The following is a 26,373-nucleotide window of genomic DNA, read 5'->3' as shown; positions in this document are numbered from 1 at the left end:
AGTGGTCACTGACCCAGACAAGGGGCAGTTTTCCCACTGATGCAATAACCAATCAAAGTGTGGGGATTTTCCCAGAAGAAAACAAAGTTCAGTGGGCAAACCAGACAGTGAAGCTTGACAGCAGACACTACTTTCAATGTTGAACAGGAAAATGTGGGCAGAGGTTGCATTAATGGTGGGGTGGAAGAATAGAAAACTTGATTGACCTCTAATACCAGAAATAATTAGTGGCTTGTACTAATGACAGAGAACCCTGGCAGTGTGGACATGCCCTAAAAGAGGGAAACTGAGGTTTAATTTCCTATTCCTATTCATCTACCTATTCATCATTGTCGTTCAGTACATACTGTTATTTTTCTATATTTGTAGAAAAAAAACCCCATATACTGTACATTTCCGCAGTCATGAGAAAACCCAGCACTTGAAGTAGTTTCCAGTCGGGAATGGAAAAATTGAAATTCTGTAGAACGTGAGAGACATTATGGCTGAAAAGCAGCTGCATATGGGATTAGATTGACAGAAATTCTCTCTGGATAAAGGCGAGATCTTGAGATTACCCATATGTACTATGGACAGCTGTTTGTGTTGAGCAGATGGCAGAAACTGAGGTTTTTGCAATCTCTTGCAATCAGCCGGGAGTCACAAGGTTCCATCATGCTCTGAGTTACTAATGTAGCCTTTTTGGGGGATTCAATATTCAACAAACCTCATATTTTTAAACACTGAGGTTTATTTTTTTTATTCTTACTGTTGGTTAAAGATTGAAAAACCTTCAGGACATCACCTTTTAGGTTTCATTGGCTTTCTCTTCAATCTGTTTAGAAAGAAAGTAATGTACTGTATATGCCTGCAGTTTTACAAGAGTTTTCTTTTTTGTAATATACAGCAAAAGGATAATTACAGTGTTCATTTTAAAAAGCTTTTTCAAAGGATTAAGGGTTCAAATGAATTTGTATTGAAGAAAGGCTTTGAACTTAATTAAAAGGATCCTTTCTCTTACATTACCTTTTTATATAACAGTTCTTCAAAACTTCCCAGAATTCTTTCCTGAGAGTCAACATTCATTTTCTATTTTATTTGTTTTTGGACTGGGCTCCTATAATTGTCCTATGTGTCTATATTTCTGCAACTAACGTATTCTAAAGGAAATTTCATACTGATCATCAGGGTCTAGAGAACACTCTGTGTGTGTGTGTGTGTGTGTGTGTGTGTGTGTGTGTGCGCGTATTCTAAAAATATAATATAATATTCAGGAAAATAGACATATCTCATGAAGGCCCATTAATATGTTTAATAAATTGTCTTTAAAAAGTTTTTCATATTTTTATTTTAAGATGCATACTTACCAGGTTCCACTTTCAAATTTATAGTTCACCCTTTCTGGATCTGAAAACCTGTGGTCTATAAAACACAGAACAAAATCAATTCCATTTCCAACAATATGGTTGAATAGCAAAATGAAATATTATCCACCTGCGAGATAATAGCAATAGCACTTAGACTTATATACCACTTTGCAGTCCTTTACAGCCCTCTCTAAGCGATCAGCATATTGCCCCCAACAAACTGGGTCCTCATTTTACCGATCTCGGAAGGATGAAAGGCTGGGTCAACCTTGAGATATAGATACATAGATAAGATAGATAGATAGATAGATAGATAGATAGATAGATAGATAGATGATAGTTATGATCTCATTGCAATACTTGCTGCTCTAGGTCCTTTTCCTTTACCCCAGCATTTGTAGTGTGCATAGAATCAGAACTGTAGATTTGGAAGGGAACACAAAGTTCATCTACTCCCACTTTCTGAGATGTGCAGGAAAACCAGTTGAACTGTTCCTGAGAAGTGGCTATCTGACTTTAAAATCTCCAGTCATGGAGAACCTACACTTCCCATAGGTAGATTTATGGCAATGTCACCTGCCTCCTTCAAAAGTGTACTTTCCATGTATTAGCTGAGTGATACAACACGTTTGCATGCAGGAAGAGTCAGTTTCATTTCTAGACACACCCAAGGAAGGTTGGTTAAGCCCTTCTATATATTACCGAACATTCCTTGTAATCCAGATGGGTTAATAGTTAATAGTCTCATAAGGAAGACTTCTCTGCCTGAACCTTTCTTTATTTTAGTCCGCTAATAGTATTCCACATTTGATAATTTAATTTATTTAATTTAATTTATTAATATTTCTATACCGCCCTTCTCCCGGAGGACTCAGGGCGGTGTACAGGGCAAGAATAAAACACAGAAATTTACAAAAACTAAAAGATAATTAAATACATGCCCGATTAAAATACAATTGATACATAGTAAAAACCCCAATAAAAATGATAAAAACCCCACCAATCCCCCCTCAGGCCAGGCCGGCTTGATCGAACAAGTATGTTTTCAGATCGCGGCGAAAGGAGTGCAGATCGGGCGCCGTCCGGAGCTCAACCGGTAGCTGGTTCCATAGCTCCGGAGCGCCCACAGAGAAGGATCTCCCCCTGGGGGCCACCAGTCGACATTCTCTGACCGGTGGCACCCTGAGGAGGCCCTCTCTGTGGGAACGCACAGGGCGCAGGGAGCTTGATGCCGGCAGCATCTCCTGCAATAATGTTCAGTAATAGAGAAAAGGACAGAATCACTGCTATCTGGTCAATGAGGAGAAAATAAAAATAGGTCCTATTTCAACCACACACACCGTAAACCACAAAACTAAACTCCTGGTTGCTGAATCAGAATCCAAGAATCCCCCAAGAGGCTTGCTAATTAAGATTATTGGGTGTTGCACTTCAGCCACATACAACCAGTTTTGTGTAATGGTTAAGGCATCAGGTTATAAACCAGGAAACCGTAAGTTCTAGGCCTGCCCCTCAGGCATGAAGCCAGCTAGTGACCTTCGGCCAATTCTAAGAAAGAGGCAATGGCAAAATTGTAGGAACTAGATCACTGCAGATGAGAACTGTAGCCAAGAAATTAAAAGATGCTTGCTTCTCGGGAGGAAAGCCATGACAAATCTAGAAAAGCACACTAAAAAGCAGAGAGATCACCCTGTCAACAAAAGTGTGTATAGTCAAGGCCATGGTCTTCCCAGTTGCAATGTATGGCAGTGAAAGTTGGACCATAAAAAAGGCTGAGTGCCAAAGAATCGAGGCCTTTGAACTATGGTGCTGGAGAAGACTCCTGCGAGTCCCTTGGACTGCAAGGCGATCAAACTGGTCAGTCCTAGAGGAGATCAATCCTGACTGCTCCAGATCCTGAAGCTAAAACTCAAATACTTTTGCCACCTAATGAGAAGGAAGGACTCACTGGAGAAGAGCCTAATGCTGGGAAAGGTTGAGGGCAAGAGAAGAAGGGAACGACTGAGAATGTGGTGGCTGGATGGAGTCACTGAAGCATTAGACGTGAGCTTAAATGGACTCCAGAAGATGGTAGAGGACAGGAAGGCCTGGAGGAATGCTGTCCATAGGGTTGCGATGGGTCGGACATGACTTTGCAGCTAACAACAACAAAGGCGAGCGGGGGGGGGGGGGTAAGGAGGGAAGAGGGAGATGAAGGGAGAAAAATTTTTTAGCCCACATTTAAAGCTGGATGCAAAAAGTGTAGCCATTTGTGCTCTGTCCATATCCTCTTTGTAGCTCTTGTAACAGCCAATTCTTTTACTTGTTAGAACTTTGAGGGGCTAAAGAAAAATAGGTACTCAAAACCCATTTTATTCTTTTGACCATGTGCCATCAAATCAGTATTGACTTGTAGCGACCACAAAGATTTAAATAATTTTATACCTTAACATGTCCAAAAAACCAGTAAGACCTTCATTTTTGGAGCACACCCCTTGACGTGCTATGAAAAGTCTGGTGCACATATCTGGCCAAGAAAACTGTGCCTTCTAGCACTAAAAAAATTCCCATTCCTGCCTCAAAAAGGCAGTAGCAAAAGTAATATTGAATAGCTTTGTACATGTAAAATTAAACCATCCTATCCCAAAAGAATATCCTCTTTGCTTACTGTAGGGTTCTGAAATTAGTGCTAAAATCACATTGCCCATATCTTCCACTTGGTGCATTCCAAAACGCTGTGTTGAGCTCTGCTTGTCAGGATTCAGATCTGAATACAACAGTCAAGAATCTTAAAGCAATCATTCAAATGGCAGACCTTTGGCACCCCAAAGCATCCCTGCCCCATCTTTAATTGCACCAAATGCAAACCATGCCCCCCCACATGTCTATGGGTTCGGCTGATTTCAGTTTGGGGTGGGTTTGGTGGGAGGCTAAGAGCTGGCAAGGAAGTGGCTTGTTTCCTAAGCGGTCTTCTTGGTCCTATTCCTGCACATAAAAACCTGACAACAAAGGGCAAAAGCATTCACCAAAACCCTTCTTGGTGACATCAACATATAGCCTTGTGTGGCTTTCCAGTAACTGGGGAAGGGGTGGAAGTGCAGACTCAGCCCTTTCACTCTATAATGTGATCACAATTTCTGGCACTTTTTGCTGGTTTCCAGAAAACATGACGACTCAGTTAATGACTGCCCCAACGTATTTCTGCAGTCAATTACTCTTGTAATCTCAAGAACTAGTTGTATTGGTAATCATTTGTGGGCAAAGCTTACACATAATGTAGCAAAACTTTGCTACTTTTAGTGAAATAAATTTTTTTAGTGAAGCATTCTGCTGTGTCTTTTGTCTTGATTTGGGAACTTCAGACTGTGAATGTGTTTCAGCAGTGGAGAATTTTCTCTTGGCAATGCAGCTAATTCTAGATTTACAGCCAGTAGCTTAGTGACCAAAGTTAAGACCCGGTTCTGAAGTTCTGATGGCCGTGCCCTCCTTCCCTAAAATTATGAGCTCAGCAACTGGCTTGCATTTACGGCCAGTCGCAGTGTCCTATGATCACATAACTACAATTTATGATGTTTTTGCCAAAAATCAGTGTTTATTTCTGGTTTCTGACAAAACTTGCCCATGACCATGGCAAAAAGTCATAAAATCAGGTATGTCGTGTGATGACCTGCTTTATGCCCATCATGCCTTATGACTGTAATTAACAGCTCAATTATGGTCATAAGTCAAGGACTACCTGTATAATCTGCAGAACAGGATGTTTAGTTGGTTTGGAATAGCGTTGTAGTAGCTTCCATATGGTTACATTGCTACTCTACATTTATTAAACCTATATTCTAAGATTGCATCCTTAATGTTACAATACTCTATTTTCACCTGAATGACATCTCAAAATACAACTCAAGTAAGCTACACAATCTAGTTCTATGCAGGCTTATTAGTGGCTGTATAATGGTTTCTGCTCATCTGTTTAGAGTAGCGTTTCACAACCTTGGCAATTTTAAGATGTGTGGACTTCAACTCTCATACTAGCTGGAGAATTCTTGGAGTTGAAGTCCATATATCTTAAAATTGCTACGGTTAACAAACAGATTTAGAGGGTAAGGGGAATGCATTCTCTGAAGGCACTTGATATGTAAGTAGCCAGCGCAAGCTTGATTCACTCCACCCTTGGGGCATTTGCTACTGTGAACCGGCTAAGCAAGCTTCACAAGTTGAGAATTGCAGCTTATTAGTCAGAACAGAGAAGACTGACAAATCTTCCAGTGCTGGTATTTATGGGTAAATTGAAGCACAGACCTGGCCCTTTCAAAATTCCTAGTTTTTTTTCTCAGCAAACATCTTTCTAAAGTAAAAGAAAAAAGAACTTCTGATTAAGTCATGGGCAGAAAAAAATAAAAAAAATAAATCTTAACATGTATAACTGCAAAATATACTACATAAATAGCAAAGAATGACACAATGGATAACTGGCTCAACAACAATATTTTCAAGAATGACTGAAGAGTTCTCAGACCAAGGATATGTGAATCAGAAATGGAACATTGCAATCCAAAAGGCCAATATTATCCTACACAGGAACATTTCTAGAAAACCCTTAGAAGTAGCAAAATATAATTACATAACACTGGTTAGGTCCTTTTAGGAATCCTGTATTTATTTCCATTCACTGATCCTGAAAAAAAGGGGGAAGATATAACTGCAGGACAATAAAAAAAAGTAGCCAGTGTTTCTCCCAACCGGAGAACAGTCCTCACTTTGCAGTGTTTCTCAACCTTGGTGACTTGAAGCTGGGTGGACTACAACTCTCAGAATTCCCCAGCCAGCTGTACTGGCTGAGGAATTCTGGAAGTTGAAGTCCACCCAGTTTCAATTTGCCAAGGTTGAGAAGCACTGAATTATGCCCAACCTCATTATTAAGGTGCTTCTGCTGTATAGAAGTGTGATTGATCAGTGTGATTATAAACTTCTAAAAATAAAGCCTATAAAATAAAACCTGTCGCCTCAAAGATGAAAATCGGACTACACTCTAGGAAAAATAAAACTGGGATATATCATGAAGGCTATAATTAAGGTTTGTATCCCACTTTTGCTCTAGGGAAAAAATACTAACAAAAGTTTTTCATGAGTTTCTATGTTACTTGGAAAAAAGTGCTACCAGACATGTCCTGATTTTTTGTCATAATATGTTAATGCAGCTTTCTCAATGTCTTTCTTCTATGGGTGAAAGACATTTTATTCTCCCTAGGAATCATATTTGGAAATCCATTCCCCTGTGAGGTAGATTGCTATCGGAGACAATGACTGGCTTCAAATCACTCAACAAACTTTTTTCGTTGAAAAAGGACTGTTTTAAAACTGGAGAGTCAGTATGGTAGCTAAGATGCTTGATTAGACACCAGGAGAGTCCTGCCCCCCCCATCTCTAGTTTTGGCCCATGACCTTGCTAGCCCAAATCACTCACAGATTGTTGTTGTTGTTATGGGGAAAATAAGAGCAGGGAGCATTACATGTGCTTGCTTTGAGTGGTAGAAATAAAAGTGGAATATAAATCAAATCAATTAATCAATCCTATAAAAAAATAAAAGCAGAATACATATAGGATTACTTAGTTAAATCTAGAAATCTAGAAACTGGAACTGGGTAGTAAGCATGTTAATAATTATATACAACAAAAGCATAATTTAATTTTAAACCAATAAAGGTACTATCTGCATTATCATTACTAGTGACATCTTGTTTTTTCCCCGTGAAACATTTCATTAGAATTATTTCCCTATATATTTGTCATGATATGGAAATATATCCTTTCCTGTTGTCCAAGAACATGCCATGTTCCCTATTTGGCTTCAATTAATGTTCCCTTCTTGCAAAATGAGTTTTTCATGTTCAAAGGTAGGGATTCCTAAAGCCATCACACCTCCTTTTAGTGTAATTTTAATGTAGACACCTCCCCTAAAAATCTGAGTGTCTAATGAAGACAAATGAACAATGCTGTCTAAACAATTTCCTAGATGGCATATATGTTTTTATTTCTTTATATTTTCTCAAACACATCATGCTAAAATTTATCAGGTAAAGTTCCCTTTGCATTAAATACTATCTATAAAATACTTGCTTTGAATATACTTAATTTTACTCAAGAACAGACTGTAATCAGAAATGTGTAAAGAACGTATATATGGAGTCGCCATATTGCTCTCAATCCATTAGAAACATTGGTCTTGTTTTCTAATAAAATCTTGTAGAGAGAGAACTTCAGTTTGGATTGTCTTGCTCCCTCTGATCTCTCTTATATTGTACATAGTTGATATATGAAACTGTATCTCATTTTATTTCTTTTAAATTAAAAACATCTGTTAGAATTTATATTTGGGGCAAAGGAATAACACAGAGATATATTGTTTAAATTGATCTATCTCAAAATGCAGTGTTCTCCCAATCCTTCCATAATCAAAGAATAACACCAAGGGTATCCAAGAACATTATTTACCACCCTGACTAGATCACTAAAACCCAATTAACACATACTGGGTGGTGGAAAATGTCTGAACCCAACAGTAATTATTAAAAAAGAAGTTTAAATTGCTATTGCTTTTGAGATTTCAGTTATAGTGGACATCTTTCTTCAAAAAAGACTTGAATTTAAAAGTAGATCTAAATATGTTTGCATTTATCTCTTTAAATAAAATGTTGAACAAAAATGATTTAAGTGGAGAGAAACTGCTTTCCATTAAACTTTCCTTCCAAATCTTTGCCCTCTGCATGAAAGGTTTATGGCCACAGATTTGGGATTATTTTTCAAGTTCTACAAAGGCTTTATTTAATTGCATGCAAATATGTTTTAGCAACCGGTTAGAGTGCATATTTTCCAATCTCACTGCATCACTACTTATTGTTCAACAGAAGCTGCAACTGTCTTTCTGTTCTTAGGGTTATTAACATATATAGAACCTCCCATTACCTTGTTACATATCTCAAATGTCTTTACATGTTGGGACGTGTACCCTAGAAATGGGGAACAATGAATTGTTACTTTATCCAAGACCAGTGCTTCAATGTCAATGCCACTTTATCCCATAAATTGTTGGGCCATGGGAAAACTCATTCTGGCAAGGAGAAATTTCAGCCTGCATTGAATACAGAAAGAGCACAGCTGTTCAACCCACCAACTCAGATGATAACCAGAAACCCTGGACTTGCAAGTAACTTGTTATAGGCAGCATTTTCAGCTCTCTACTCAAGCTTGTAAGGTAAGGCAATAAAATTATCCTCACTTACAATGATGGCAGTTCTGACTTGAACAATGTGTACTCAGGGCACATTTTCTTTGAAAAGATCCATAGAAAATATCATATAATCCTTGATATTTCACCAAAACAAAGCACAAAGACAAAGCAACTCCGATTGGGCCAAAGGAAGTAATTTCATAGTATAAGGATATGCTATACAAACAAACCATATACCAAAGCCATTCAACAGACCAATATATAGAAATTATCCAAAAGCTGAATTAATGTTGCCCACAATTAAGGTATTGCCCACAATTAAGAATGTAGTTAGTAAATGGCACAGTATTAGCGCTACTTTTTACCAGTATTATTTATTTATTGCACTTTTGTTTTTAGAAAGTGCGTTTAGAATCATAGCTTTGTTGCATACAGTACTAACATCTGTCAGCTAGCATGACTTTAAAATAAGCCTGTTCAATGGAGATTTCATAATAAACTTCCTTAAATAAAATGTGTTGGCATATCTGAGGGTTACACATACATACATAGACAGAAAGATAGACACACAAACACAAACATATTCTATTCTGCATCCTATTGGTTCCCCAATTTTTATTCTAGTTTTCTATGTTTTAACACCTATCATTGGATCTACTATTTTGATTTTCTATAGCTACTTCCTGATATATATATATATATATACATATTTTTAAAAAGCATTTGGCATATTTTAAGTTATATTATATAGTTCTTATTAATTGGGATGACATAACATTTTTCATCTGAATAAAAGCAATATATAAACTTTTCTTAATATTAGAGAAATATACAGATAAATTATGTATTTATTAAAAGGATACGTTGTATCATGGAACCAGCATCTAATTTGTCAATTTCAGGCGACCCAGGACAACACTTCTTGAATTCTTTTCGGAGATCAAAAAATGAGTAGAAACATTCAGGTAACAAGATATTCTGCAAAACAAGTTACATCTAATAAACCAAGGTAGCAATTGATAGCACAGCCAATTAACTTAACTGACCACCCCCTTACAAAGAGTTGTACTAATTACACATTTGCCAAGCAGAGTCCTTCCAAGAAGCAATTCCTGACCTACCTTGATGACAAGTTTCTTCTTTATTAGGTGAAGAAAGGCAGAGGAGAACCAGCTTCCCTTAACCTTAACCAAGACCAAGTGGAAGGAGAACTTTCAAGGAAAGTGGCCCATGTAATCATGAAATCCCTGAATTAGCAGAAACTAAAGTTAACTGTAATTAAATGAAGATTTTGGACTTTGAGTACATTGTAGATAAAAATCAAAAGAAAAGTATTCCATGACAGGAGAATAGTGAAGCAAAAGGAACCCAAGATGGGACAGCAAAAACACTTAAAACACAATTTGAGCAACGAAGAAATGGAAGAAGGCAGTGCAACTCTGTAAGAAGCTAGTGAAAATCTAATGAAAAGACACTACACGTAGTCCTCAACTTATGACCACAGTTGAACCCAAAATTTATGTTTCTGAATGAGATATTTCTTGAGTTTTGCCCCATTTTATGAATTTTCTTGCCACACATTTGTTAAGTGAATCACTGCAGTTGTTAAATTTAATTTTTTTCAGTGCTGTCATAACATTTCTGCCCCCGTTCATTCTGCCAGGGCCTGAAGACCTGGCTCTTCGAGCTCTCTGGCCCAGGCTGAGGATTAATTTATTTTAATTGGGGTTTTATTTGTATAGGGATAAATTTAATCTTTTTTAAACTGGTTTTAACTTTTGTATTTTTGGTTTTTAATTCCCTGTAAACCGCCCTGAGTCCTCCGGGAAAGGGTGGTATATAAATGTAATAAAATAAATAAATAAATAAATAAATAAATAAATAAATAAATTTCAGTCATTAAGTGAATGATTGTAAGTTGAGGACTACCTGTATGTAGGAACTGGAAAAAGGACAGGTATTCAAGGAAGAGTAAAATCATATAACTTATATTTTCAAGGATGTTGGCAAGATCAGAACAAGCTGAATAAGCAAAGAAAGTTAAGAACCAAAATAATTTCTTCTAATATGTTCAGAATAAGAGAGAAAAACATCACTGGACCAGCTGCTTTGTAAAAAAAAATGTCAAAGGAACCAAAGTTAACCATGAAAAGGCAGATCTAATCAGTTTCTAACCTGGTCTGGTCCTTTTAAGAAGAGGATGTATACACTCTGCTGAGCACTTATGAACAAATGACTGGAGGAACAGAATTCCAAGTTGGGTAGAACTCTAGCCAGGGAATGCTCCCTGCCCTTGAACAAATTCAGATACGAATCACATCTGAAGGAAATTGTTGACAGTCTGGTCTAACTTCTATTATTTTTAAGAATAGCTGAAGTAGAAACTGGAATAGGTACAAAAAAAAGGAGGGCAGTGCAGAAGATTAGAGAATTGAAACAAACTTATGTTAAAGAAAGAAGAAACTGGGTATAAAGAATTAGGGAATTGACAAAAAGATGACAAAAGATGACCGAATGGGATATGATAGAATTCCACTATGACCTGAAAGGATGTCACACACAAAAAGGTCAAGATCTGTTCTCTATCATTCTAGAAAGGAGTATTGAACAATAGTTAAAGGATAGCTACTTCTGATTAAATGTTCTGAGAGTCTGCTTAATATGAATATTTCAAGAGTGGAATCAATTATTAAGAAGGGTTTTGCGATCTTCTTGGTAGTTCCAGCCCAGTGCAAAGTTGGACTTTTGCTGGCCAAAAATACGTCTTTGAAGCCAGCAAATCTGCCAGCCTTTCTCACTGTAGTAAACTATTAAACCTCTGCTATTCCTAACTGGCAGATCGCTGAACTTACTGGCTGGGATCAATAAGGGTTCTTTCTAATCCAATGTATCTGGCAGCCATCTGGCTACAAAAACCAGATTTATCTTTTGCCAATACAAATAGTTCTCAACTTATGACCACACTGGAGCCCAATATTTCCATTGCTAAGCAAGACAGTTGTTAAATGTATTGTGCCCCATTTTACAATCTTTCTGGCTTTCCCATTGACCTTGCTTGTTGGAAGCCAGCTGGGAAGGCTTACAAATGGTGATCACATGGCCCTGTGACAGGGCAACTGTCATAAATACATGCCAGTTGTCACGTGTCCAAATTTTGTTCAGTTGACCATGGGGATGCTGCAACTGGTCATTAAGTGTGAAACCAGTCATAAGTCACTTTTTCAGTCCCATTGTAACTTTGAACAGTTACCAAACAAATGGTTGTAAAGATTGCCTGTAGGCAAAAGATATGATCAGGCTTCTGTAGAATATAGCTAAAGCAGAAATTAATCTGCCTTAAACAAATGCAGATTCTAGTTTTATTTAATTTCCAATTTCATATTTACAGAAGAAAAGGATAGCGGCTGTGCTCATATATTATGCTAAGTCATAAACTGATAGATTCACAAAGTGGTTTGGTTGGTTTTGGCTTAGTGTGTTGTGTGAACCTAGGTATTCCGGTTTGTTTGGCACTGTTGTTTTTTTTCTTAGTGTAATAAATCAACCCAATTGTGGAGTCTAACAGATTTTACAAAACCCCTTCAAAAAGTCTAAACTCAGAATTTGCAGTTAAGGCAGGGTTCTGACTTTTCAGGCTTTGCCTGCAGTGTTAATGTTTTTAAACTGAAAGTAAATAAAACACCCATACTTCCTTCTTAGTATTTACTTTGAAAAATATTTCTATACAAAGTCCATGAGCAAACATCCATTTTAAGTCTCCTCTTTGGTTTACATAAAATATTTAACCAGATCATTCATACTGCCTTTTTCACCACAACATTTTATAAGATTTTATACCCATTTGATTGCAATTCCAAACAATATAAAGATGTACGATTCGACATATAGTTGCCCTAGGAAATTAGGAAATGCCCTAACTTCAAATAGCTGCCATTACTCATACAATGCAAGGATTGTTCAATTGAACTCATCTTAAAGGAATGACAATACAATTCCTCTCACCCTGTCATTTTAAGATAGGTTTGTCTCAAGGTTAATTTCTTAAATTTTATTTCAAAATGCCATGTTTTCAACATAACCATTGTAGAGTTATTGTTTTGGCTGAACAAAAGAGCAGCCCATCCTACAATAGTTTCCCAGCTTTGAGAACAGTTGTTTTTTCTTTGCAGCAACAGTTTAAGAAGATGGGTGGAAAATCTTCCATCCTCAGCTGTAAAGAGGACATTTTCCTTGCCTTGTGAAGCTAGCTGATGCTCTGTCAGACTATAAACTCCAGACAAGCACTATTTCTTTGCATGGCTAAGAGAAAGGAGAAACAAAGGAGTGTAGATGAAGTGCATGCTTTTGTGAATGATTGATTTCTGTTTTGTGATACATTGACAGACACCTGCCTCAAGCCCCTTGAGATGTCTGGAGGGAATTCATTGCTGAAGGAGACTGATTTTGTTACAGGCTGAATGCAAGCTGGGGTTCACGTGATAAATGAAATCATGTGGATAGCATTGCAATATGTCATCAATTTAATCTTGCTCAGAGGCTGAGTAGATAGTGGTAGGTTTGTAGCAACTATGACTAAATGTAAACTAATTTTCCCCAAGAGTTTGCCAAGCAAGATCAGTTTATTTATCACTGCTCTCTCTTTTATAGAATAGCCGAGTAACCACTGTCAATGCAGCTATAAAACAAAAGATCTACAGCTTTGCTATAGAATATGTGCAGGATTTTAGAATATATAAACAATGTAAAAGATAACGAAAATTGTTCATTTAGTGGGAACAAGGGAAGATTAAAATATATAGTCTGTTGAGCCTTTATACTAAAAGGAGGACCAAGTCTGCTTGGATAAATTAAGCACTGGTTTAGGTTCCAATACCTTAAGAACATAAGTGTTTTATTCAGTGACATGGTCTTAGAGCAGAATCTTAGTAAGGATTGAGACTGGTCAATTACAGCTTGAACTCAATTGATTTATGTGAAATAACACCTCCTTGTCAAGAAGAGCTCTATTTGTAATAAAGGGGGGAAAAAGAGAAAATAGTAACATATGAGTGGCATGATTTCCTATTTTCTAAAATTGTGAGTATCAATCACGATTCATGTGCCATACATACATATTTTTGTCACAGAGACATTAACACTGAGACAGCAGTAGGAATGCTTGGGGAATAGATACTGTTCACTACCAGAATTTCAAGTTCTACAGCAATGTGATTTTTGAAAATGCAGATGAGAGATTTAATCTCTTTGAACAGGTGAATGATTTTAAAAAATGAAGTACACTAACTGCAGCCAAATATAAAGTCACTATGCAATAGCTCCTTATAGAGAATTGTTATAATGTAAGCAATCATTACTGGGCTAAACACATTTAAAAGATATATTATCCATGGTTACACGTGTCACATTTATTCTAATCATTTTAGGATCACTTGCAAGAAATCCAAAACAAAGCAATACAGGTAGTCCTCGACTTAACAATAGTTCGTTTAGTGACTGTTCAAAGTTACAATGGCACTGAAAAAAGTGACTTATGTCCATTTTTCACACTTATGACCACTGCAGCATCCTCATGATCATGTGATTTACAATTGGATGCTTGATAACGGGTTCATATTTATGACGGTTGCAGTATTCTGGGGTCATGTGATCTCCTTTTGCAATCTTCTGACAAGCAAAGTCAATGGGGAAGCCAGATTCACTTAGCAACCATCTTACTAACTTAATGAATGTAATAATTTACTTAACAAATGTGACAAGAAAAGTCGTAAAATGGGGCAAAACTCACTTAAGAAATGTCCCACTTAGCAACATAAATTTTGGGCTCACTTATGGTCATAAGTTGAGGACTACCTGTACAACCAAATAAGCAGCAAACAAAATGCCTGAACGAGAGTTGAGGACAGTATAAGACAGACATGTCAAACTCGTAATGTCATGTGATGTCGCGCAACGTATTGGGATGATTTTGCCATTGACGGCAATGGGGTGGGTGCAGCTTCCACATGATGCATCCGGCCCACGGGTCAACAGTTTGACACCCCTGGTCTAAGAAGATTAAATTCTTAGTTCAGTGTTTCACATTCTTAGCAATTTTAAAATGTATGGACTTCAAAACCTGTGGCTGGCTGTGGAATTCTGGATACATCCCTACATCTTAAAGTGGCTAAGGTTAAGAAACACTGTTCTAGATCAGTTAAAAACTTTCCCCAGGCATCTAAAAGTCCTGTACCACAAGGCTCCATCTTAGGCCCAGTACTCTTCAATATCTTCATCAATGACTTAGATGAGGGAATTGAAGGAGAACTCATCAAATTTGCAGATGACACCAAACTGACAGGAGTATCCAACACCCCAGAAGACAAACTCAGGATCCAAAAAGCTCTTGACAAACTTGAAAAATGGGCCCTATCCAACAAAATGAGTTTCAATGTGGAGAAAAGCAAAGTCTTACATTTAGGCAGGAAAAACCAAAGGTACAAATACAGATTGGGTGAGACCTGGCTTAAAAACAGTAACTGTGAGATGGACCTTGGAGTCCTAGTGGACGATCACTTGACTGTGAGACAGCAGTGTGCAGCAGTAGTCAAAAAAGCTAATACAATCCTGGGTTGTATAAACAGAGGCATAGAATCAAGATCATGCAAAGTATTAAAACCCTGGTAAGACCACACCTGGAATACTGCAGCCAGTTTTGGTCACCATATCACAAAAAAAGATGTTGAGTGTCTGGGGAAAAAAATCAGAGAAGAGCAACTAAGATGATCCAAGGCCTGGAGACTAAAACATACAAAGAATGGCTACGGGACTTGGATTTGTCTAGTCTAAAGAAAAGAAGAAATAGGGGAGACATGATAGCAGTGTTCCAGTATCTGAGGGGCTGCCACAAGGCAGAGGGGGCCAGGTTGTTCACTAAAGCACCAGAGGGAAGGACAACAAACAATGGTTGGAAACTGATCAGAGAGAGAAGCAACCTGTAATTAAGGAGAAACTTCCTGACAGTGAGGACAATCAACCAGTGGAACACCTTAACCCTAGAGATTGTCGGTGCTCCATCACTGGAGATTTTCAAGAAGAGACTGGACATTCACCTGTCTGAGATGGTATAGGTTCTCCTGCTTGAGCAGGGGGCTGGACTGGAAGACCTCCAAGGTCCCTTCCAGCTCTGTCCTATTCTATTCTATGATGGTTTTGCTGGGTTGCTTCCTTCTGCTCCTCAGTACCTGTTCATGGGCAAGATACGCTATTGGTACAAAACACATATCTATAAAGATTAAATCAATTCTGAGTTCTTTGTACCATGGAATTGCCAAAACATTGCATGTGAATTATAAAATGTGGCACATTGTTTTAATATTTCAAACACCAGGATACCTGAAAAGTTCAGCTAGAGTGTCACGAATGTGATTCCAGCTGTAATGTCATAAGCTTAATTAGCAGAAATGTGACAGTAAAAATGAGTTTGTTTTTTTAAAAAAAAAACATGTGCAGCATCACAGCCTGATTTTGGGGTGTGTGTGTAGGAGGAGAAAGACTGAATTTAGTCCCCTTACCTTTTTTGATGCTTCAGGGTGCAAAACTTGCCTGATATGAAGTTGTCCATCAGCACAGAGACAGAAGGATGTACCAACACCAATATTTAGTTCATTGCTCACAGACTGGTTGAACTAAAAAAAAGGATACAACACAGAATTTCAGCAATCCATTTATGATATGAGTGCATTTTGTAAAATTAATATTTGCATACTTTCACTAAGGATGCACAACTTAATATAAATTGGAGGCATTCTTTATGAAATGTTTAAGTCAAACCCCCATAAAATGGAAAAATTTCTCATTTTCTTCCTCTCTCATTTCTAATAATGTTTCTCAACCCTGGCAACTTTAAGATGTGTGGACTTCAACTTCCAGAATTCTCTAGCCACTACAGTCTACATTTCTTAAAGATGAGAAATACTGTTCTAGTAACTTGAATTATTATACTTTTTGTGACATCTTGGCTGGAGTCCTCTAAATTCCCAGCACCACACAGAAAGTCTGTTTTAATTGAAGCCCCCCCCCACTTTTCCAGTGTCATAGAAATTACTATCAAACTCTTCTACAATAATTGTAGAAACAGCAGCACACAATAGCTTTGTGAACATATTTGACATAGCTAATGCTTGTGATTTCTTTTGACTTGTCTTATCGAACAATAACTTTCCAAAAAGCTGTTGTATCTAAAAAGATCACCTGAATACTTGGTGCAACAAATTGCAGGGTGGCTTGTGTGGAGTTGTATCTATCCAAACTGTATCTATCCAAACTGGCTAGCACAAAGAGTGAAAAAAGATGAACAGGGTCAAAGCTAGTTGATTTTTATTTACCTGTATCCCACCTTTGTTATTTTTACAAATAACTCAAGCTGGTGAACATATCCAACACACTTTCCTCCTCTTATTTCCCCCACAACAACCCTGTGAGATGAGTTAGGCTGAGAGAGAATGACTGGCCCAAAGTCACCCACCTGGCTTTCATGGCTAAGATGGGAATTGAACTCATGGTCTCCCACTTTTTAGCCTGGTGCCTTAACCACTAGACCAAACTGGGATGGGACATCACTAGGAAACTAGAGTTTTAGGCTAACTGGAAAGCTGAAAAAATTCCCAGAAAGAGGATAATGCCAAATCACTGTTGCCAAAAAACCCTAAGTAGATGCTTCCATGTAATCACCGGTGCTTGACCTCAGCTTGAGTGAGTCTGTACCTTTCATTTTAAAAGCTAGAATAATTGCATTAGTTGTCCTAATCTTGATGAATTTGGAGTAATCAATTTCAGCAATCCAGAGCATGGCACAATCATCATAAACACTCCAGACCAGAAGAAATCTTTTAAGCCTTTTAAATGTGCTGAACTGTACACTCAGATATCTGCTGCTCTCTAGGAAATATGGTGAGAAATCCAAGGTAACTAGAAAGCGCAAGAGGTACCTGATTGAAGTCATTATGGCCTAGGTTAATTTTTGTTTATACTGCTATTCCAACCAGGAGGCAACAAGAAGCTTCTCAAGAGTTCAGTTACATCTTCTGCCAGCCCTTAGTCACATGAGAAAGAATACTATTATGGGGTATTTCCTTGCCGATATATTGCATATCCTTGGGCAGTGTTTTTCAACTTCAACCATTCAAAGATGTGTGGATCTTAAATTCACAGAATTTAACTTCCAGAATTCCCCAACCAGCGCAGGGAATTGAAGTTCACTTGTCTTAAATTTGCCAAGATTAAGAAATGCTGCCCTAGGGTTATCCAACCATCACAGTAAGAGGATAAGACTCAATGGCAGTTGGGTGACGTGGGGCAACCAAGTCAATATGGTGAATCCAGGGGGCATTTTAAAAGGCTGGTGCCTTGACCCAAAGGTGCTTTTTCAGGAGGCAATTGGACTTTCTTGTTTTCTTTGAAGATGTTTTGCTTCTCATCTAAGAAGCTTCTTCAGCTCTGACTTCTTGGATGAGAAGCGAAATGTCTTCAAAGTAAAACAAGAAAATCCAGTTGCCTCCTGAAAAAGCCCCTTGGGGACAACCATGACCTGGATGACAGAGAACCTCCATAGACACTGGGGCCTTGATTACATACGTAGTTGTGACCGCCATTTTGACTTTGTTGAACTTTCTCTCCCCCCATAGATGTTTCAGTGGGTCAGAGAAGACGACTCTGGGGGTCACTAATGAGGAAGTGATTATGGTACCATAGACTTGATAGCAGCAGGTATCACTGACCTCAGTGACAGTCAAGTCACTAGCACAAGCCATGGTGGCACAATGGTTAGAATGCAAGGCTATTTCTGCTACCTGCCCGCCGCCTGCAGGTTGATTCTCTCTGGCTCAAGGTTGACTCAGGCTTCCATCCTTCTGAGGTGGTAAAATGAGATTGTTGGGGGCCTATTGCTGACTCTGTAAACTGCTTAGAGAGGGCTCTAAGGCACGTGAAGCGGTATATAAATCTAAGTGCTATGGCTATCAGAAGTCTTTTATTTGGGGGGGGCAAAAGCAGCCGGGGGAACAGAGCCCCCGTGGGCAAGAAGCCATCTGCCTCTTCCACGCTCTTGTTCTCTCGGGCTGTGAGTCACGTCTAATCTCCTTCCCTTCCCACAACACACCCAACCCCGGAGTGATCTGGTGCGCCTCGCACACCCTGATTTCCAGAAAGCTCCGTCGGGCGGGGGGCAAGCCAGCCAGCAAGCCAGGGTTTGGCCCTGGAGGAAAAGGGGCTCGTTCGTGGCGCCTACCTGCCCCAGGGCTTCTTCCAGCTGCGGGGCGAGCGCCAGACTGTCCTCGTCTAGGCCGGTCTCCTCTCTGCATTCGTCCGTCAGCGCCAGGCGATCGGGCCCAATCAGGACATGATGAAGACTGCCCACCTCCAGGGAAAGGGGGGTTGGGGAGGAAAGGAAGAGATCAGTTGGTCCCCGGGAACTGGCAGCCCGCCCGCCCGCCGGGAAGAGGGGGTCGGGGCGGTGGCGACGAAGGCTTTCCTAGCCTGGGCGTGGGGGGCTTGATCTCTAGAGGCCCGCTCCCTTCGCCCAAGGAGAAAGTGGCCTTTTTCTCCATTCAGAGAGACTCCCAGTAAAACTCCGGGTTTTCCTTTGGAATCGCTTCCTTCACCTGCTCGACGGACGGCAGGGACCGCGGTCGTCCCACGGTTTTCTTTTGAGCCCCTGGGAAAACCGAAGCGGAGCCGGGCGGCCCACTTACGCCCCACCCCACAAAACTGGAATCCACAATGGGGGGGATCCAGCCGTCCCAGCTCGACTCCTTACTCCAGCCCCGCCCCTCCATTTGGGGGAACCAGACTGAACCCCGCAACGTTCCCCTCCCCCTTTTTTTTTTTTAAAAAAGCCCATTTTCTCCTTCGAATGAAAACTCCCAACCCGCCCAACCGGCATTGCTCATCACGATGCAAAGGCTGATTTAAATTATCAGCTTTCCCCCCCAGGGATTATAGTTTCTCTGCGGAATATCCGTCCCCAACCATTTACAACAGCTCAGACCAAATCGCCCCGAAATTCTACTCTCTTTCGAAATCTTCCCCACTAAGCGCGCATCGGGCTGTCCTGTAGCTTTAACTCTTAACTATTTATTAACCGATGCGGGAACCAGTAAACTCAAAAGAGAGGAAGGTTTCCCCCCCCCCCCAGCCACGTTCAGGTGAATTCGTAACCCGCCAACTCCACGCGGGGCAAAAATACCTTTTTGCTGGCCAGATCTACTACCCGCCACAGGAGCTGGATTAATTCTCTCTCATCGGAGCCCAGGCGAGCTCCGGTCGCCCCAGCGGTGACCCCAAAGAGGATGACCAGGTAATCGGGAGACGTCGTCATGCTGAGGGCGGCGGCGGCGGCGGCGGAGAAAGAAGCCCCCCCCCCGAAACTGGGGTGGAGGAAAGGAAAGACAAACAACACCCACACACCTCACCAAACTTTGCAAAGAAGAAAGCCTCCCCGCAACAACCAGCCAGCCAGCCGCTATTTCGGAGCCCAACTTAGTGTAAGAAAGAAAGTAAGGGAAGAAGGAAAGCGCCCCCGCCCTGGCCCCCACCTCCAGCCACCAAAGCGCTGCTTTTACGTCCTGGTCCTTCTTTTAGGAGAGAGACGCATGCCCCGTGTGGCTTTCGGAGGGGGGGCGCGAGAGACTTAATTACACGGGAGCCAATTCCGAAGCATAAGTTCGGCTACACCCCTCGGAAGCGCGCAATGGCTGCGAGCTCGGCTGTTTAGGGAGGTGGCTCTACCTGCCCACTCCTCCCTCCCCACGTGGTGCAGGTAAGACCGAGCGCGCTGGAGACACCTGAGGGAGCCCGCCCATTGGCTCTCCCCCATCGGGACGTGGCATTAAGAGGGGACGGGCTAAGGGCTCAGTATAGGGGAGCACAGCTGCAGCCAGGAAGAGCTCAGCTGGTTGAGGGCTTCGTGAGGCGTGCAGAATGGGGGGGGGGTGTGTGTCAAAGGGACTGTCAGCGTACAGCAGCCGATTGCCTTCTTGTCTAATAGATACTTTGGCTATAATGTTCCTCAGCAGGTGCTTTCCCGGTGTGTAGGCAGTCAGAAGGGTTGGGAGTGAGATACGGTCCAATGCGGCTAGATGTTAAGAGAAGGCTGTTTTACATTTTGCACATGTTTGGCCAGACTTTTATATTGCTAATAAATACTGTATTGAAATTTAAACCGTGCCTTGCTTTTGGTTGGCATCTTTATGGTGAGAACTGTAAAGAGTCTTGCAACATTTCAAATGAGGACACAATATTATGTATAGGTTAACAATACCCCAAGTTTCCAACTAAGGTGGTATATTTACAAACAGGTACTGTGCACAGTGTCTTGCTTGGTTGGAAATTTCAATTTTCAAAGGATATTAAATGTATAAACACTGAAAATCTCACTGCAAAGGCCATTCATACACACAACATGGTAGAGGTATCAAAGATGCAGATGAAATGATTAACAAATGCATTATGATGAAAAGTCTTGATCCCTATTTGAGTAATATTTTATTTTCTTATTAAATTATATAGGCTGCCTAAATGGACAGCTTACAACTAAAAACCAATTGATTAAAAGAAAAATGCAAGAGACCAGAAGCAAAGAGAATACATACTGTTTTCTTTGGTTTGTTTTTTGTCCCTTCAGGTTAGCACTAACTCTTGGTGACTGCCTGGACAAGACCTTGCAGTTTTCTTGGCAAGATTTCAGAAATGGCTTGCCATTACCTGTTTCCTAGGGCTGAAAGAAAGTGACTGGCCCAAGACCACATGACTGGCTTCATCCCTAAGGCAGGATCGGAGCTCATAGTCTCCCGATTTTTAGCTTGATGTCTTAATCACTATACCAAACTGTCTTTTTACATACAGTACTGTATACAATGCAAATAAAACCAAACAAGGGGTTTCACAATTGCCACAACCTCAAGGTCTAGGAGCACAACCAGATCTTCAAAAATTTCCAGAATGACCTAAGGCTGGGATCCAGAGCCATACAAATTATGATAAAGATTACTTATGTTATAAATGGGAGAAAGAACACTGAGAACAAGAGACACTGATAAAATATTGGAAACATGGCAGAAATAAGTGGAATGGGATATAGGCAATTCCCTGAGACTAGTTATAATTAATGAGGCATATAGGGCTTTACTTCTAAACTTAGTTACTTGAAACTGAGTTTTTAAAATCCAGTATGATTATACTCAAACACGTCAACTGTTACAAAGACCAGTTATGCCAAAGCCAGATTGAGGAACACCAGAAGAACATGGAACATAATGCTGTCTCAATCTGGGGTTCTTCATCTTCAGCACCTATAATTTTAATTAAAATAAAAATTGATTACGAGAGCCAATTTGGCATAGTAGTTAAGGCACAAGGCCAAAAAATCATGGAGTATGAATGCTAGTACTACATTAGGAGTGAAACTGGACCAATCACACGCTCTCAACCCTAGGAATGAAGCAATGGCAAACCACTTCCAAAAAGTTATTAAGAAAACTGAAGGGACTAGTTCTCTTGTGTGCCAGGAGCCAACTCTGACTTGAAGAAGTTCAACAAATTTGGAGACATTAAATTGGTTGGTTGAGCAGCAATGGATGAATAATCCTGATAAGAGCTGCTATATCCATATTAAAAAAAGGAAAAAAAGCTGGGCTGGCAACAATCCAAGCTTATGGATACTTTAAATTGCACTTATGCCATTAGTACAATTTATCTCTAACTATTCTTAATGTAGAAATTTGTTATACTGAAATATGACTGGACTAAGTTTGTGTCAACTTTATTTAAATACTGCCAGTAGAAGTAAGCTCAATTTAAATGCACCTAACATCAAACTATTGCTGATAGTCTTGCTTAGAGGTCAAAATATATGAGAAATGCTAGAGGGCTTGAGTTATTTTCAGGTACTTGAAACCAAACTCCATTCAATTTTAGATATTTTAAGATATTATCTTAGTCTGCTGCAGTAAAAACATTAAAGAGAATGCTCCCCTTTCCAAACTTTCAGTGTTGCAATCCAAAAGCTTTAGTGGAGTGGGTCATGAGATAAAAATGGTTAACTCATACTTAAAAGGGAGGGGCACAAGTTGGAACAAAAAGAGCTATAACAGCTGCCCAAGGCATTTAAAATTGAGAAACGGAGTGGGTAACCATTGCATGCTAGGGCATAATAGCTCTGTATCCAGTCGATTTAACAAACTGCAGATTTGATACACAAGTTCCAGTGAATCTAGTAGGACTTACTTTGGAATAAGCACACATGACATTTGGCTGAAGTTTTTAAAATTCTTCCTTCTTGAGCTATAAGGGCCATTCAATTCACCAGGCCTCCCTTCTGAGCAACCATGGATTGAATTTTAAGTACCTATACTACAATCTTCCAAATCTGCCTAGTTCAGGGATAAGCAACCTTGGCTCTTTTATGACTCATGGACTTCAACTCTCAGAATTCTGGGAGTTGAAGTCCATGAGTCATAAAAGAGCCAAGGTTGCCTACCCCTGGCCTAGTTGATTCACTGAATCATAAGCTAGCCAACCCCATTTTAACCTTATGTATTGTGTAAATATGGCCGGTGGTTAATTTGCTTTCCAGTGAGCAGTATTTCCATTGAATTAACTAAATCCTGTCTCCACTTATCCATCCTAAGATGCAGCTTCCAGGAACCTCACTTGCGGCTTTATTTTCAAATAAAATGTTAAAATAGGATCACCTGACAATGCTGAAAGACAGCAGAGCCAACACGCCGGGACACCGCAAACCTGCCCGTACAGTATTGAAAGCAGTATTGTTAAACCTAGTTCTCTGAATGCGGGCATTGGGTTACCAAAAGAGGGTCAGATTCGCTCCAAGTCGGCTGGCTAACTCAAAATTCAGCCCAGAAGCGGGACAGCCGACAGCTCGGCCTTTTGGACGGGGTTAAAGCCTGGAGGGCAAGGGGAGAGCCTTGCAAGCAGGTGAGTTTGGGAGGAAGCATCCGTGAAGCAACGGAAGAACCAGCCCAATCAGGGAAAGAAAAGTAAGCCTCCGAAGGGCGCATCTTCGCGCGGTAGATTCTGATTTGTCTTCGGTTTCTTCATTCAAGGCGCCGCCCTCTCCTTCCCTCAGGTCAGGGGTAGGCAACCTCGGCTCTTTTATGACTCGTGGACTTCAACTCCCAGAATTCCTGAGCCAGCAGCGGCGCTCCCATCCAGCAGCCACCTGTTTCAGATCTCGCCGCTTCTATCTTTGCTTTGCTGGCTGAGGAATTCTGGGAGTTGAAGTCCACAAGTCATAAAAGGGCCAAGTTTGAAGACCCCTGTTTTAAGGGTTCCGCAATCAACGTTGGGTTGAGGAGCTCTTTTTTCGTTCATTTCTCCCCCGGACCTTATCCAAGGAGGGAGAAGGCATTCCGCCTGTCTCCCTCTCAAACCGGGTCACAGTCCATCTACAGTTATCTGATCTTTTTGTCCAGCTTCTCTCTCTGTGCCTAAACTTGGCGAGAAAAAGATCTTAATCCGAGATAGAAGCGGCGAGATCTGAAACAGGTGGCTGCTGGATGGGAGCGCCGCTGCCGGATTGGGCGGTCAAGTTTCGAAGGCTCGAGGTCCCACCAATCGCCTCTTTTTTTTGCACAGCCAATCCAGCAGTCAGCGGCCAATCGTTCCAGTGCCTCTGCTTCGGAAGGGGCGGAGGCTCTCGCTTGCTCCTCCCCTCCTTGGATGAAAGAAGCAGCTCTTCCCCTGCTGATTGCCTGCCATTCATGAAAGCGCTCAAAATCTTTTCAGTCGCGCTTCTGGAGTCTGCGCAGCCGCTTGCATCTCCGCAGGTTGCGGCAGGTTCGAGGAGCTCCTGACGCAAGACGTAGCGTCAAGAAATAGCGTAAGGAAACGGATAGATAACACAGCTGTCCCTTAAGACCCTAAGTGCGCTGCCCAGATAGCGGGAAAGTCTACAGAATACGGCATAGCTGGGATCGCAGAAGATTTGAGTAGGTTCCTGGGCTGATTTTAATAGGGATTTCTGCCCACCCGGCTTGGTTTCTTTTTCTTTTTTTAGCAGTAGGTATTATTACAATGAATTATTAGAGTTAGACAAGAATGCCTCCCCAGCCTGTTGCCGTCCAGTATCCGCTGGACTTCAAACTTCCGAATCTCTCATCCATACAACCATTAGTCTAGCTACGGATTTTGAGAGTTAGTCCAACATTTGGACGGTACCAGGTTGAGAAAGAATAGCATAGCTCCAGTTTGCATTTTGTGTTGAAGGGCAGAACTCGGGTATGGTACGGGTTCGAAATTTCTAGGTACCATCTGTATTCAGAAGCATTTAATGGCTGTTCGGTTTAGCAACTGTTTTTAATTGTTTATAACAGGGTCCTGGTTCTAGTAAAAAAGGAAACACGTCTGCATAGCTCTGCATGAGGGCGGAATAGGAAAATCTAAATGAGGAAATCCTTTGTATGTATATTTTTTTTTCCATTTTTTTCTCGGAGGCATTCCAAGTGACTTGGCTGACAAAATTGCCCCCCTTTTATTCAGTCAGTTCTAAGAGTTTAGAAACTATTCTGTGTATGTGGAGTGCCTTACAGGACATTTGGAGACGTTAACTTAGGTAAGACTTAGGTAAGATTTCCAGGAGATACAATAAATCAGAATAGATCCTTTACTGTACTGAGAAATCACTGCGCATTTCTGCATGTGTTCCAGAGAATACAGTTGCCGTCGAAATTCGTCTCCAGTCGTCCTAAATCGACTCACGAAGAAGCTCATCTGATCACTCTTTTGCAAGCTGATATAAGGGAAAATATCTTTCCTTATTACCACGGTTTACTATGTAGATGTTACTGCAGGCAATAAAAGTCCTGGTATCTAAATTATTTTCCGGCTGACTGTGATATTACAAACTGCTAAGTTTGTAAAGCCGCCCTGAGTCTTCGGAGAAGGGCGGGATATAAATGGAATTAAAATAAAAAAAATTATATCCTATTCGGGATGTTGTACCAGCTGTTAAGCGTTCAGGGAACAGAAACATCACAGGTCCGAATCCCCGAGGGCTACGGACGAGCGGTGACATCATAGACCAGCTTCAAACTAAACCCAGTGCCTGAGGTTTATTTTCAACATCAACGTACTTCGGGACTGAGGCGGTTTTAAACATAGTAGAAGGACAGTCATGTTAATGATAGAAAAAAAATAGAAGCTTTTCCGACGAATCCTCACCTCATCCGATACAGTGTGGAACATTGTGCCTTTTCATAAAATGTGATAGTCAGAAAAGGTGCCATCGGGTTCCTTCTCTGGATTTAAAGAAAGGCTTTTCTCAGTTCGATGCTCGTTTATTCATCAAGAGCCAATCTCGCTGCTCATTTGGACAGAATCCCAGTTAGATATGCCTGAGCGGGCGCGGATATCTCAAAAAGTCTCTATTAATTATATGGGCTGCTTATTCTCAAATGCGCGCTTGCCTACAAATTCATCCCAGCTCATCGATGGCTTACTTAAAAAAAATCTTCCAAGCGAGATTCACACGCGGAACCAATCCTACGCAAATAATACTATTCTTAAATAAGAGAGGATTTGTATGTCGGTTTTAACAACCTTGTCGACCCCATCCGTTCGCTGTCAATCTCCAGATGTTATAGCAGGTGAACTATGTTGGTCTATGGCACCTTAAAAAAATACAAAAATTGTCCGTCTTCCTAATTTTTAACCTCCAGGCACGGGTGTTTTGTATTGCTTTTTATACAAACGAGAGAGAGAGAGAGAGAGTGAGAGAGAGAGAGAGAGAGAGAGAGAGAGAGAGATGATTGGGCGAGACGGAGGAG

General features: G+C 40.5%; 1 protein-coding gene across 2 annotated transcripts in view; it reads right to left on the bottom strand.

Annotated features, from left to right (window-relative positions):
- ESRP1 (epithelial splicing regulatory protein 1) overlaps positions 1 to 20,252 on the bottom strand; it is a 43,512-nt gene extending 23,260 nt beyond the window's left edge. For both annotated transcript variants that reach the window (XM_083360796.1, XM_083360797.1), the window contains exons 1-6: positions 19,776 to 20,252; positions 18,819 to 18,947; positions 16,105 to 16,218; positions 9,418 to 9,532; positions 3,994 to 4,092; positions 1,347 to 1,401 (exon numbers count right to left, since the gene is read on the bottom strand). In XM_083360796.1, coding sequence (XP_083216922.1) covers positions 1,347 to 1,401; positions 3,994 to 4,092; positions 9,418 to 9,532; positions 16,105 to 16,218; positions 18,819 to 18,947; positions 19,776 to 19,907 — 644 coding nt within the window. In that variant the 5' untranslated portion in view covers positions 19,908 to 20,252. The remainder of the gene's footprint in view (positions 1 to 1,346; positions 1,402 to 3,993; positions 4,093 to 9,417; positions 9,533 to 16,104; positions 16,219 to 18,818; positions 18,948 to 19,775) is intronic.
- Between the last annotated feature and the right edge of the window lie 6,121 nt (positions 20,253 to 26,373).

This window comes from Vipera ursinii (genome assembly GCF_947247035.1).
Source record: "Vipera ursinii genome assembly, chromosome: 3".
NCBI lineage: Eukaryota > Metazoa > Chordata > Lepidosauria > Squamata > Viperidae > Vipera > Vipera ursinii.
The sequence above is the reverse complement of the archived record's forward strand: the minus strand, read 5'-3'. Positions and strand labels throughout refer to the sequence as shown.